This window comes from Neopsephotus bourkii, unplaced genomic scaffold (genome assembly GCF_033783945.1).
Source record: "Neopsephotus bourkii isolate Nb327-2 ecotype Australia unplaced genomic scaffold, CSIRO-AGI_Nbou_v1 NB_1508, whole genome shotgun sequence".
NCBI classification, from domain to species: domain Eukaryota; kingdom Metazoa; phylum Chordata; class Aves; order Psittaciformes; family Psittacidae; genus Neopsephotus; species Neopsephotus bourkii.
Window position 1 is genome coordinate 6,768,719 of NW_026901984.1, and position 15,314 is coordinate 6,784,032.

Genomic DNA, 15,314 nt, shown 5'->3' on the forward strand with positions numbered 1-15,314 from the left:
CACAGCTGGGTCTTTACTTTGTCCCTTGGTTTTGGCCAACTGAAGAACATTTTGATTTGATGCAAATCTAGACAGTTGCACTTGGCTCTTAGAAATTTCATTCCATTACTCTGCGGTTTGTCTGGCTACTCTCCCATGTTCACTGCAGCCTGTGTATGACCTCATGTATCTGGCTGGTCTATATGCAAACTGAAGATTCCCTGCTTTTCTATTTTAATTCCTTTGTCTGCTAGACCCTGAACTCTCTAGCATCTCCCCTGCTAACTCCATTTGACCTTCAGGAATGGAGCAATCAGGGTTCCACCTGACCTGGCCACTTACAGCAACATAAAATCATTGTGAGACAATGAGGAAAAAACCCAACAAACCCCACAAAATGCTGCTTTACTACACCTAAATATTCAGACTTATAAATTTGTAAAGAGTGTTTTCAGAAACTCACATTTGCAAAAACCTGCCTTTTATTGCCATTTTTAATTTTACTTCAGATAAACTTTATTAACTTAGCTGACAGAAGTTCATCCAAGCATGACTTGTTAAGCTTTACAAAGTCCACAATGAAGATGAGCAACAGCATGTGACAAAGCTTTAAGCTTATTCAACTTCTCAACTGCTGAGCAAACACACATTTCCTGAGTAAGATAAAATTTTCACCTACTGGATTTGCTGTCAGGAGTTTAATCAAAATCTTCTCTGTCCACTGGTGGAATGCCCCTTTTCTTAAAGAACATCCCTTTAAAAAACCTGACTACATTTCTTGAATGTAGCAACTATTAATAACATGCTATTGGCTTATGTTTCAAAAAGCAAGTACAAAAATTACACTTGGCTTTTTCATAAGTAAGGCTAAAATACTGTTGTTTTTTTATTTCTGCTCTGAAATAATTGACTTTTTTTCTTTTTAAAGGTTAAGTTTCTAATTTATATTTCATTAAAAGGGGGGATTTAATTTTTTATTTAAAAGCTTCCCAGGAGCTCTTGGAGACACCAGTGTAACCAAAGCAATGTGAAAAAAGTTTAACACATTTAACTTCTAACATGTTGAATTGGTGAATCACCACAATGCATGCAAGAGAGATCTCCACTAATGATGATGCATAAATTTTACTTGAAAGTTGCATTATTTTCTGTTACAACTAAACATGACTGTTAGTCAAACTATCTGCATGCACTCAGCTCTTCTGCTCTCCTAATATAATAGAAACATATGCTTACCGTTTGGCTCAGTTTCTGCTCCAGACTAACCATGTATTTTTTAACTTCGCTTTTTTAATACCTACATTCACAGGCAAGAGCAAACTATGCTTTTATTAGTTTAGAGATAGGTGTTCACCTGAAATATTTGAAAAAAATAATATAAAAAATACAGAATTCTAATACAACTATTTTCATAGGAATTAGATGGAAAAATGATTAAACAATAAAAAAGAAAAAGCACAGACACATGCAAAAAAACAAACAAACAAACAAAAAACTAGATGTGAAAAGAGAAGTCATGTTTCTATTATCTCCAAGCAGGGAAACTCTACAACCTCTCAATGCAACCTGTTCCACTGTTTATCTAAACTCATGGTGAAAAATGTTTTCATTACATCTGGTCAGAATTTTCTATGTATCCAAAAAGGCTTCCAAGCTGTGTCTGCCACCTCTCATTCTATCACAATGCCCCTCTGAGAATAGTCTCACCCTGTCTTTTCTATGTCCTCCCATTACCTAGTTGCAGACAGGAGAAAGACGCCTCCTGATCCTTCTCTTCTAATAGCTAAACCCCATACTGTTCCCTCAGATTCTTTTCATGTATCAAGTATTCTTAAGCCGCCCGCATTCTTGGCAGCCATGTACCGGTACTGAACTTGCTCCAGTATGCTAATGCCTTTCTCATACTGGGAAGCCCAAAACTGGATATGGTACTCAAGATGTAGCTTCCTGACTTTTAAATAGAAGGGAGGAATCACTTCCCTTCATCTTCTGGTTGTGCTTTTGCTACTGCAGTCCAGGATCCCCTCTCTTCATAAGGTTCCACTCGGTACATTTCTCCAGCCTGTGCAGGTCTAGGATGTGGTAGCCTTACCTCTACTAGGGTGCTGGATTTTTCAACCCCCCATATTAAATATCTACAAAGGCTATTATGTATACTTCCACGTAAGTAGCCTAAATTAGATCTAACACCTATAGCTATACAGGAAAACTTTATAACTGCAATTTTATTTACTTGACTGACACAGTAGAAATTGTCTACCTATGTCACAGTGCATTTCATCTCTCAAACTGAAGGCTCTTATAGGTTAGACTTGCTGGGTGTTTTATTTTTCAGGGAATTTGTAAAAATTGTATCCTCCTAAGTAAAACATCAGTTTCCAGAGTAAAAAAGTATGAATACGCAAGCATCTCTAAGACAGAAAACTACACCAAAGAAAGCATATACAAAGCAGGTAAGCTTTCCATGCAATTCAGTGAGTTCCATTAAATTTTTGCTTCCTGTAAAATACAGAAATGGTAGCATATTGCTTAGGGTGATCCAGTCTTTTCAGGAGACTTCCAATAGCAAATGGCGTATCACTTCTACAAATTTCAGTGGAAGGCTGAAATTCAGTTTTGAAAAATTTGATTGCTTGACCAATTTGCAAACTGTATATTCTAAGAAAAGAGTGGGCTCTGCTTGAGCTAAATTCTGGAGTTCAAACAATAAGGCTCCATAAAAAAACCACAAACGTAAACAAACATAAATTGTTCACATAAAACACTTATAAAGAATGTGAAACAGAAACGTGTTTTAAGGATTTACTAACAAGTACAGTTCCTCACTGAAGTCCAAAGGACACTTGTTTTTTTGTGAAGACATATATGTGTTACACACATATGCATGAAATCTCTTACTTGTTCAGTTGTTCTACTCTGTGGCAATATTTTCTATGAATTGTTTCAAGAGGAAACAAAGTATGAAAACACATAACTGAGTTTTCAAAGTGCCTCAGAGATTTTGTTTTCATCTCTGGGAGGAAAAAAACAACATTCTCACTTTCATGAGCTTTTGTTTTGAGGAACTACAGTATATGGCCGTGGGAAATTCGGAAATCTGAAATACGCTAATAGGTGCTTAAAATGATCAGAGATGGAAGACCTCAAAGGCAATGTAGGCATCTAATTGCCCTCTGTACAAAAGGAGGTGACACACTGATGGATCTTGCACAGAAGGAACAAGCACCTCAGCCAGAGGGATGGAGCAGTATGCAACATGACTTAGCTCCTTATGCTATTTATGAGGAAAATTTAATATTCAGCAAGCTGAGTAATGAACTGCTCAGAGTCTGCCAGAGGGAAACTCTGTGGCACGGAAGAGTTCCCTAATTTTGTCCTACTTCATGGCCTAAGCATTTTATTCAGCTTTATCTGAAGCCATTGATTCTCCCTTTGATGTACAGCCAAGAACCTGTTCCTGAAGAGAATGTACTCCAGCTCTTTTGGAATAATTCCTAGTGAATATAGTCCCCTAACCCTTTAAAAAATTACTACCAATCAAGGATGACAAAATTTACTTTGGGTATTCTGATGGGGCCCAGCTGTGAGACAGGTAGGCACAGGAATGTTGAACAATATTTAAGCTGCAGTGTTTCCTCACATGCCCAAATAAATTCTTAAAAGGTTAGGAAATGCCCCTGTGGAAGACCAGAGCTTTTGTCTCCCTTCAGTCGAGCAGGAGTTGTCACAATCAGAGCTTCGGATAAAGCAGTCAGTTCTGGCTAATCCAATCTCTTCTGAACAAACTGGCACATCTACTACTACAATCTCCTCTGAACATACTGGCACATCTACATGCAAACTACAGTACAGCAAGACCACTTTGTATCACAGAAACGGAATGCCAGATTCTTTCCTGTCTACTCAGAGGTGCCTCTCACCAAGCTTGATCAGTGTGAGCTATGGAGCTATACCAGTGTAAGACACAGTGATTCCCATTATGGATCTAGGCTGCATAATTCTGTGCATTACTTTCTGGATGCAAATTTCTATGTCAAGAAATAGGAAGTCTTTAAGGACTGAAAAATGAGCCACATGGAGCTTCATAGTACAGCTGGATACACAACTCCTTACAGGCCAGCTGTCAAATATGCAAGATGAGTGCAGAAAGCAAACTGAAGGCAGAAATAACAGCCCTTTAGCATGTTCCTAAAACCTGATTTCAAAGGCACGATTTTAAGACATACAGGAAGACCCCATGAAACTACTATACCACGGAGTTAAGGCTAAGACCAATTTTCCTCGTATCTCCACAACAAAGAGCACTATAACTAATTATTATGTCTACCTGTAGTACTTTTGAGATGTTAGACAGGGACAGAGTAAAAAACACCACTGTAAGCTATTTTAGACTGACTAAAATTGGAAATATGGACTGCTGCTCCATTATTAATTTTATTTGTTTGTGTACAAGGTAGCAAATATTAACAAGAAAATGTTTTTTAGACATTTTGAGTGAATTAATTTGAAGCAGTAAAAAAAATAATCTAACTTCCCAATACGCTGATTACAATCAGTCCAGTTTGATTATTCCTTGATATGGAAAAGCATCTGAATAATAAACCTATGTGTCACCAGACAACAGTGACATCACTGAAAGATGTGTATTATTCTACTGCTACTGGAGACTTAGAGGTAGGATTTCACTTTGAATACTGTCAGTATTTAGAATAACTGCAACTGATTAAAGGATTGTTTTAGAAAGCTCTTTACCAATAAAAGCTTAGTAATAACAGCTACAAGGCCTGATTTTAGTTTGTGTTCTGACAGGAAATCTTGTTTAAAACAATTATTCAGCAGCTTAAATAAAATAAAGACAGCAAAATCTTCAAATTGCCCTGTATCAGGAAGGAATTTTAAAAGCACAAAATTAATTACTTTGAATTAAAGCAGGTAAGTCTGAAAAGCTTAGCTTCACAGCAGCCATATATATGAAAAGAAGTGTTTTTAAGAAAGCCTCTTCTGCTCCCACAGACTCCAAAAGACTCTATTGGATACTTTTTTTCCTTAACACATATTATTCCACTCCATAGCTCTTTATCTTCCAAGTTTTTGTCTCACTATACTAAGTCAAAAGGAATATTCTCAAATCTGAATGAGCACTGGAAAGTCAGCACACCAGCCAGACTGGTTTTTTACTTCACTTTTGTGTTAGTTCCACCCCCTCCCACAATGATACCTTATTTTTAAAACTAACAAAAAAATATTCATTTAATATATATGGGTGAACCATCAACCCAGCACAAACAATATCAGACTATTATTGATTTCCTTTTAAAAGCAATTGTTAAGTCTATGAACACCTATCTATTTGTAAGCTTCTGATGGTATCTCCTGGACAACAGCATTTCAAGTATTTGTTACAATGTTTTTAGTTGAAAGGCTAGTACTGTTAAACTCTCATATGTAAAATGTTTCTGGTGCAAATTACAGATGTCAAAAAATTGCATGAAATCTCCTGTTGCTCTAGGTATGAATTTATTGCACACAGAAATTAGTAGTCAAAGTATTGAACTTTTCCAACAAACTGGAACCTCTTCAGAAACAGGTGAGTGAGTGACCTTGATGCCACTGATAACTCAAAAGTATAACTTCACCAATAGGAAAGAACTTAACCAAGAAAACCTCTTCCTCTAAACAAGAAACTTCCCAGCCTCAGTACCACTGGCTGGGATAATCCTAAAATAATAGTATTATTCAGGAGTAGTTCATATGCCTTTTCTGAAATGCAGTGACACCATACTTAAAATTTGAAGTACTGAGGGAGCATACTTAGGGTGCTTAAGGTGCAAATCTAGTACTGCATTGCTAAATATTACCTCCTCTGCTCTTAAATAATTCTAAGTAATATAGTTTCTCTAATGTTGATATAAGTTCAGTTGGTGGAAAAGATTATATAGAATAAAGTAAGATTTTATCTTAGGGAGTTAATTCTCACTTGAATTATTAAGAATTTTTATATTTAAGTCAACTTTTTGCACAGCTTCTGCTGAATTAGTGAAAGATGCTTCTGACTTTTGCCATTTTAACTGAACTGTTAGATTCAGTATTTTTGCTGTATCTTTGGCATGCTACTGAATAATTATTTCCTATTATCAACCAATCATTAATTTGATTGACGTGTAGTCTGAATCGCTTAAAGAGTTTCTTCCAATAGTGATAGTTTTGTAGTTTTTCTACTAGTAACACACAGACCTTGGCACTAAGCTTGGCATATCATACTTAATCATATATATTGAAAAGGTAGCACACTTAGTGTTTCCACTGACAAAAAACACAAGATACATCTGTACAATGCGTTTTTTCTTAATCCTTGTAACTCAGATTCTACCATCTATCATTTATTAGGTTCACCTGAGAAAACAAAGAAACCAGAAGCTCAAAACTACAAAACATTTACTCACACCAAACTGACCAAGACATCAGCTTCCTTTTGTTACAGTTTCTTAATTCATCTCGCCATCATCCAAACAATGTATCACAACAGTTTCTTAATTAAAGAAAGCCAATGTAAAAAAAAAGCAGAATGATTCATATGTTATCGTTATGGTTCAATGTCAGGTCAGCAGATTTAAGTAATTATCACTAAAGCTTTTAATACCTTAAATTATAAAAGTAGAAAACAGGTTCACGAAACGTATCAATACATTTCGGCTAAAAGAAGCCGAATTTTTAATCTCTGGCTGAAAAAATACAGCCTTATTGGTAACAGACACAGGAGTTTTGCTGTTAGTCCATTCAGACTACAGCAAATCAATAAATTCCAAATGAGACTACTATTTTGTTACGGGGCAAACCAGATGTCAAATTTCATGAAATTACGCCTCTTCCTGAAATTCTCTTTCTAAAAAGCAAATACAAATCCAAATTTTTAAGCTCTACTAAAATCATGCTCCCTGGTGTGTTCTGTTGTTTGTTTGTTTGTTTGTTTTTCTAAAAAGATGATCAATTTTGTTCTCAGTGGCAATTCATAACAGCAACAAAATTAATTACATTACAAAGAAATTAGTAATTTGTACATTACCTAATGCTGCTCATGCTTCCAGTTTCTGATCCAAGCTTACATCTCTCTAGCTGGCTAGCTACAATCTGACGTTCAGCCTCAAGTTCTCGAGTCAGTCTCTCAAACTGCAGTTCCTGAAAAAAAATAAACCATTTGGTTTTATTTCTTTTGAGATTTTGAATTTCCGTACATAAAATGATAATTTGTTCAAGAACTGCCAGTATAGTATCTCATACAAAAGCTTTTGGTTTTTCCTTTTCAAACACATTCACAGTTCAAATTCCAGTGGTAACACTTATCCATTCATTCATTTACCCTAATGATATATGTCATAGAATGAGACACTTTATCAGAAACGGAATTTCCAAATACATTAAACAATTTAGGCCTACATCAGAATCATTCATAGTTTACGTAGACCTCTTAGTAGCACACAAATGACTTAACAAGTTGATATAAGTATGATCACAAAAAAGAATAATTTCTGGTACTTAAAAAAAAAGCTGCAAAGTTCTGCAGATCATCACGTGGTGACAAAAGCTTTTGTAGTCAAAAAAGACAACGACCACAGTACACACTATCAAAATAAACTAAATTGAAGGTGTGTTGATATGTACTGAGGGCAGATTAATTTATGCATTTAATGATGCACAGAAAGAAAACTCAAGTAGTTTTAGACAAAAGCTGTGTTAAAAATCCTTCCACTAATTGAATGTATTTATTTTTATTCTGTCAAGACAGCCAAACCAGTCCAACCAGGTAAGACTTATCCACAGAGCTTAAAAATATGAAGGGGTTTTTATTTTATACAAAAGAGTTTATTTTTTTTCAATTAGAAGTAAAAGCAAAACCAATACAAGTAAAATCCCCACTACACCATAAAGAGCTGCATTTGCCACATATGACAGCAGTAGTTTTATCAAATACAAAATTGAGACACTTCTACGGAATGAACATTTGTTATAGATTTGCCAAATGTTGCTGCAGCTTCATTTTCGTTATGGTTACATGAAGTCATTTTCACAGGTAAACAGGAACAGCTTTCTTGCACCTTTTCCTTGGGTTTGTTGAAGGCTGAAGGAGAAATATTTTTGGTAATTCACTTGTTATGTCATTCCTGTGTCCACACAAATGCCCCCACTATCTTTTTCTCCCTCTTCTTTCAAAAGCTCCTCTAATACGGAGCTATGAAAGAAAGTCCCTTGAATAACTCCCCAGCAATGTCTCGCCTGGAAGAAAAGCACCCCTGGAAATAAGTTACATACACCAAGTGCCAGTGATGAACTTGGTATTTGAGAGAAAGAAATAAATGATTGGAGAGAATAAGATTCAGAAGTCTTCCTCCTGTCTGCTACCTAAAACCTCTGACCAAGAGACAAAGGGTAAATGGAGGCATTAAACCTTTTAAATCTCTGAAACAAGGCAAACCATAACTTAAAAGGAAGAAGGAAATGGCTGGTGGCCTTTCTACCTAATTCAGCTGCATCAGTCCTCTCTGTTTCTCTTGTTACTGGCATCACATAGCTTGGTGTCCTGAATTGTGAGTCCACACAGGTTCTGTACAGCAGGAAATAGGGTGCTGTGTATACTTAAATGGCCACTGAGTATTGGACAAAGCCTACTAAATTCTGTATTTGTTATTCCAAGCAACACTACCCAGAGTACAAGAACACTATCGAGTCAGACTGATGTGAAGAGCAAAACATTGCTGCTCACTGAATGTTAATAGTGCATTAGTAATCCCAGTTCATAATATTCTCTGCAAACTTTTGTAGTACTCAGAAATTACTTTTTCAGTGTTATTTGTAAGCAGGACTGTTAAAAAACTACCTAATAAAAATAACTTATTTCATATATGACTACCTCACAGAGAGCATTTGTCTCTCACTTAGTAGAATCAATTGTCCGAAAAAATGAAGGGACCGTTGGTCAACTTTTCAAGAGTCATTATTCAAATCGTGGCCTTGTTTGCATAAAATAATACCCTTACTGCAGAAAGGACTGTAACAGGAATATTACTAAAGTTTTGAAGAATTTAAAATCAAAGTGGTATAGTATTTGTTATGCAAGCATGCTTCTGTCAAACCAGGTAAGCACTGAGAAATCCTGATAGTATAAAATGCCAAACAAAACCAAACAGAGCATTAAGTTTACTTTCAAAATAAAAGCAAAAGCTTTCACAGTTATTCTGTTCCACTGCACTGTATAAGCTACTTGAATCTATTATGACAACGGTATTGATGCACATTCTGATGCTTAGTATATACATTGTCATTCAGCCAGCTTCGCTTCCCATCATGCCAGGTGAGGCAGGTCAGAAATGTTCTTTGTCACGGCCTACCAGAGGGCACTCTTCTACCCACCTAGTGAGAAGGTGCAGCTGTCCTCATAACCTTGCAAAGAGAACCTAGGAATCACCTTACATCTCCCTTTTCCCAGTCACGTAACTGATTTCATCCTTTTATTTTAGTAGGTGCGCAAACAACCTCTCTCCAGCTCCCTTTAGTCCATAATATCCGAAGTCAAATAAATACCGAAATGCCCCCAAACTTGTATTAGTGAAATACTTGAACGGTAAATATTCTTTTGCCTTTTTCTTCTGCTATCTGGAACGATGTCAAGGTCCTTTCCAACCATTGTATGATTCTGTATCTTCTTGTATATTTTCTATGCTTTGTATTTATTCTTTTAAGCATTCCAGATGACTACTTTCCACACAATTCAGCATTTTCCTAACTTTTATGTCATGATTACTTCACCTACAGAACAGTTTTTGTTCATTATTCTAGTCTCCAAAATATACTCTTCTACTCTTGAGTCTGTCATTTATCTTTCCTTCCTACTCACCCCTTTCTGTTCTTTTCCAGATTTCTTCTTTCTTTTATTCCCTAGGATACTTCATGACTCATCCTCCACTAATATTTCAAGCTTCCTATACAAACTGCTACTCAAACAAATGTCCTAAAATCATTGGTTTAAACAGCTTCTCTTTTGGTAATTGTGCCCTTATAGATGGAACTCTGTTCTTAAAGATGTAGAAAGTGTAACATGGTTTCACTGCCCACGCTATGCAAGTCCTACCCTTGCAGAGACAACTGGAAAAGGACAGTTGTGTTTATGTTCCTCCTCCAGGAGGAAGCAGAGATATGCTGGATCACTTCAGAAAAAGAATTCTCTGGGTTTCTAATGCATGAAAATGGCTATAATAGCTGAACAGTAACTTCTTTACTAGCTTGATTTAATTGCTGTTATTTCTCACTTAACTGTCTTCTGTCAGGTGTTCTCAGAAGTTAGGGATGGAAGGAAGGAGATAAAAGGTGGAGGGGTGGGATAGGTGAAGGGGCAGAGCCAAACAATTCTTACCTCAGAATTATCCTCTACATTAAATTTAACAAACAACCGTGTTAGGCATTCCCTTGTATGATGGCAAGATTGCCTTTAGAATGAAAGAAGAAAAGAACTCAAGCAAAAGTTGTTAAGAGTCTTCTACCCCTCCATACCAAGAATCCCTTGCAGAAAACTAATTAATAAGCTTCCTTCACTTCATTCAGAAAGCAGTGAGAGTGACTAATATTTGAATAAATCCATATGTTTAGATTTCAAGCAGCTGTCACAGTACCAGGAAACAGACACTAGAAATAGTATTTGCTTACATTTTACAAAAATAACCACTGAACCTGACTCCATCATTTGTCTTATTTATTCTGTTTACAGTCATTTTCACCAGTTCACGCCATGTTGTGTTATCTGCACAACCTTCTATTATTTGTCTGAATCAAGCTAATCGCAACATCAAAATGAAAAACAAATTCCTACCCATTGCTTATGCAAATCTGCTGTCAAGACAATTGCAGAATGAAAAACTGCAGAAACTACCTCGCAACAGCAAAATTAGATTAAGTAATGTTGGGTCAAGTGCAGCTTCACAGACTGTGCTACACATGGCAATAGTGCCAAAGCAAGTGCACATGCACAGGCACTGTTCTGTGGAATGACCAGTCTGGCAATCCTTGGTACCATAAAGGGTGGGAGTGGGAAACCAACAGAAAGATTAGACATGATGTTGTGAGTAATCACTCAAGAGAGCAGCTTGGAAAAGGAGGAACATCATGGTAATGTTATCAAAATGGTTTGAAGTGATAAAAAGACCATGTAACTGCTAGGGCCTGAAGCAACTTATGCTTAAAAGTGGTGTTTTCCCACTACCATGAGTTTTTCTGTAAAAAATATTCATTATTCCATAGACAGCAATTGGACATATTTGCCTTTTCAGTACGAGATTTATGTTTTATCTACCTTCTGCAGCCACTAAAACGTCAAACATTAAATAAGACTTGAGTCAGGTCATACATTTCACAGTGGTCCATAAGCTGAATAAGCCTGATTGAAAAGTTCACAACCTTTGGACAGGTTATGAACTCCTGAGCTCAGGGTACACCAAGCAAGAGGGTATTTGGTTATTTTTATGCTTTGTACCTGCCAAGTGGTCTGTGTTGACCCATGTGAATGCTGGGAGAGGTAAAACAGGTCAAAAGATATTTGGCATACTCAGAATGGATCTCACTTTACTCTGTCCTTTGTAATCTTAAAGTAATCCTTCAATCCTTTCACACAGAGATGTATATTGATGCTGAGCAAAAGACACAGCAAAATCTGTAGAGACAGTAAAAAGCAGCTGATAAAAAAAATAAAATCTTAATTTCAGCTGAACAGCCTTACTGAATTCCCAAGAATCTTAAGGTCATAACACAGAAGTGTTTAGCTTTTGACTGTAAATACGCTACATAAAACCAAATTGTACATTGATGATCATCTGAATCTTCAAATACAGTTAAATAACAGCACTGAGGTAAGGCTGGGAATCCCTTGTGAGATGAATAGAGAAAGCCTGATTACAGCTACACAAACAAATAAATAATCTCCTGGACTGAAACCTCTCATAAGAGCATCTTAGAAACCACAGAACTTCCTAAAGTATGTTGGCTGTAGAAATGCAGAACTTTGGTTCTAACTTGCTGCAACCTGCTAAACCAGAAAAAGTGTACCTCAATGCCACAGGTAGTATGTGTATATTGCTACACACATCCTATGGCATCATGCATAATTCCATATACTGTACAGGATAAACTCCAAGTAAATGCCATTACTTAGTGTGGTGTTAGCAACAAGCCATTCTTAACCTATCGTACTGGACACACATAGGCAGATAGAATTGGGGCACATACTTCCCAAGGAAATCATCAAAATATAGGGAAGTTTAACTTGGCAGGAATATAGGGACAGCATCATACACAAACCAGACCTGACAGCCCATCCTGTAACTAGAAAGAAAACAGAATGTCTTGATGCTTTCAAACAATATATAGATGTCACTAGCAATACCCCTATCCATCTAACACTGAATGCTGTTCAGAAGCTTTAAAACTGGGCTTTAGAACACAGCATTCGATTCTTCCAGCTTCTCTACCTTCTCCATTGCTGGACTGTGTTTTCGCTGGTACTTTTTCACTGGATTGTTTCAATCTTCCCTTTCAATAACTAAAATGGGGGGAGAGGAGGAAAAAAGCTCACAACAAGGTAATAATCAGATGAGCAGAGGTAGCAAATTCAGAAACTCAGTCGTGGGCATGTTGTTGCGGGATCTTAATGGAGGCCAAAAACCTTGGGGGGGGGGAGGGAGAGAAAGAAAAAAGTCGTGTTAGAAGCTCTGACTGCAGTTATGTTCAACTGCAGGTTTCCAGATAACATCAACCTTAACAAAGCATTCATACATTGGAGGGTAGGACTCCACTCAGAGAAACCCTGACAATCTGGAGGCACAGACCAACCACAGTGTCATGAAGTTCAAGAAAGGAAAATGAAAAATCCTTCATGGAGAAAGAAAGCCCATGTAACAGTGCAGCATATCCACAGAAAAGATGAGGGTCTGGTGGACAAGTTGTGACTCAGCAGTGCATCCCTGTGGTGATGATGGCCAATGACTTATTTCACTGCACTACCAAAACTGCCACTAGCAGAACAAGGAAGTCATTATTCCATTTTATTTGGTACTCCTGAAGCTACATCTTTAGTACAGTATCTGGTTCTGGGCCACAAAGACATGACAAGAATTTGAAGCAAGACCACCAGAGGGCCACAAAGATGGTTAGAAGACTGAAGCACATAGAATGCTATACAAGAAGCTGAAGGAATTTGTCTGTTTAGCATGGAAAAGGGAAGGTCTATGGAGGATCTAATTGTAGACTCTTACTTCTTAACAGGGGATTATTGTTTTGCTGATAGGTGGCGTTAAGGCGTGCTGAAGGAGTTCTGGGAAAATGGGAGTAGCCAGTAGAGGAAAAGAAGTATGTTTGGGGAGAACAGAAGAGGAGACATGAGAAAAGGGAGGGATGAAATATAAGTAGATGAAAAATTAGATGTGAGCTAGGAATGTGCACATGCACCCAGAAAGCCAACAGCATGTTGGGCTACATAAAAAGAAGCCTAGCCAGCAGGCTGACAGAAGTGATTCTCCCCCTCTACTCTGCTCTTGAGACCCCACCTGGGGTACTGTGTCCAGCTCTGGTGTATGGACCACAGAAAAGACACAGATCTGTTAGTGAGTCCAGAGGAGAACCACAAAAATGGTAAGAGGGCTGGAGGACCTCCTGGAAGACAAGCTGAGAGAGTTGGGGTTGCTCAGAAGAGACAACTCCATCCTCTTCTGAATAATCCCAACTGGGAGAGAGAGAAGCATCGAAGCTAGATCTGCTTGGAGGTCTCTTTTAACCTAATTTTTCTATAATCCTAGAACTGCTGAATTCTGGAAATTTTCCCAAGGCTTTATACCAACCCTTATTATAAGAGGTCAGTGGCTATCAGATTCTCTGATCATCAGCATCACCCTTACATAGACACATTTGATTTAATCTAAGTGCTAGCATTTTAGCAGCCTCAACCTGTGTTCCTCCAGCTTACTCCTTTCACCTGATCTCAGGGTTTTAGCAAACCCATGTTTCTTTATAAGAGATTAGCATGGCATCTGGGCTATTATTCATATGGATTGTTTACAGGTTAGAAAACTAGTTTGACTGATTATAGTGTTTAGAAATACACTATTCCTTCTTTTCCATGTAAGATTACCTTAGAGAAGCCCCTTTCATGCTTTTAACAACTTTTATAGAAATCAGACCCTATTTTATTTTCTATTTTTAGGACTCTGATACAAATGAGGTCACAAATGCATTCAGTTGCATGTTTCAGCAGTCCAGGCACACTGCCCTATTCCTCTGTGAGTTATAGGCAAGCCTTGCTCTCAGAAGGCAAGCTGCCCAATTGCCTGGACTTCTGTTCCTAGGAAAATTGTATTATTTCTTCTCCAGCACAATCACCAAAGTTATTCAGATTATCTCCATTTTTCTGTTACAAATTGCCTGGTCCTTTTTCATCCCATTTTTTTCTTCCCTCTGTTTTGTATTCAGCTTTAGTCTTTCAGCTCAGTCCTTTCTTCTCACCAGCTTTTACATCCCTTGCCAACACTCCTAATGGTTTATCACCCACCATGATTGCTGTGCTATTCCACTTCCTCCCATGCAAACTACTTCAGTCCCCAAAGTAATAAAGTGTAAGTAAAAGCCTTGGAGTGTTAGGACAGGATTAGAAATACCAAGAGATTTCTAATCTCATACTTTCGCTTCTCCACCCTCTGCAGCAGCAATTTAAAGAGGATGTAAGATAAATTAACTTTCTAACTCACTAGCTTTGACTTGCTTTAAGGCTTATTGTTATTAATTGTAAAGCTCAATGTGGGAGCAAAACAAAACCTCAAAGATGATGAATCTTATCCAAGGAGAGCAAGAGAAAAAGGCATGGAGTTCGGTAACAAACCCTGACTCTTCAGTGTTACACTGGCTTGTAATTCTCCTCCTCAGTTGCCCAGGCACAAAGATTTACTGTGTCTTAAGTTGAAAAGAGTAATTCCATTCAAAGTAGCCATTTCTGGAGCCTGACTTTGCATGCTCGGTAAATCTAATATATCAGACAGAAAAATAGGCTAATGTCTTTAATCTCGATATCCCAATACACATCTGTAGGGCAATTTTGTTCTGAAAAGAGCAACACAGTCTTGCTGCAGCTGGAAGATACTTTATTATGATGTAAAAAATGTTTGTATGGTTTAAAGGCCCATGAAAAGCTAAGAAAATGAAAGAATGTGGTTTCAAAAAGTGAAACTTGTAAAAATGTTCTAGACACTGAAGCACTAAGAAAACCTTTCCTGACTCTGACAACATACTCAGCTCATAGTCTCCCTTTC

The 15,314-nt window shown here is 37.3% G+C and overlaps 1 protein-coding gene across 5 annotated transcripts in view; it reads right to left on the reverse strand.

Moving 5' to 3' along the window:
* Positions 1 to 15,314, reverse strand: part of CTNND2 (catenin delta 2) — a 650,408-nt gene that overhangs the window by 386,163 nt on the left and 248,931 nt on the right. For all 5 annotated transcript variants that reach the window (XM_061369698.1, XM_061369700.1, XM_061369699.1 and 2 more), the window contains exon 3: positions 7,043 to 7,155. In XM_061369698.1, the coding sequence (XP_061225682.1) occupies positions 7,043 to 7,155 (113 nt within the window). The remainder of the gene's footprint in view (positions 1 to 7,042; positions 7,156 to 15,314) is intronic.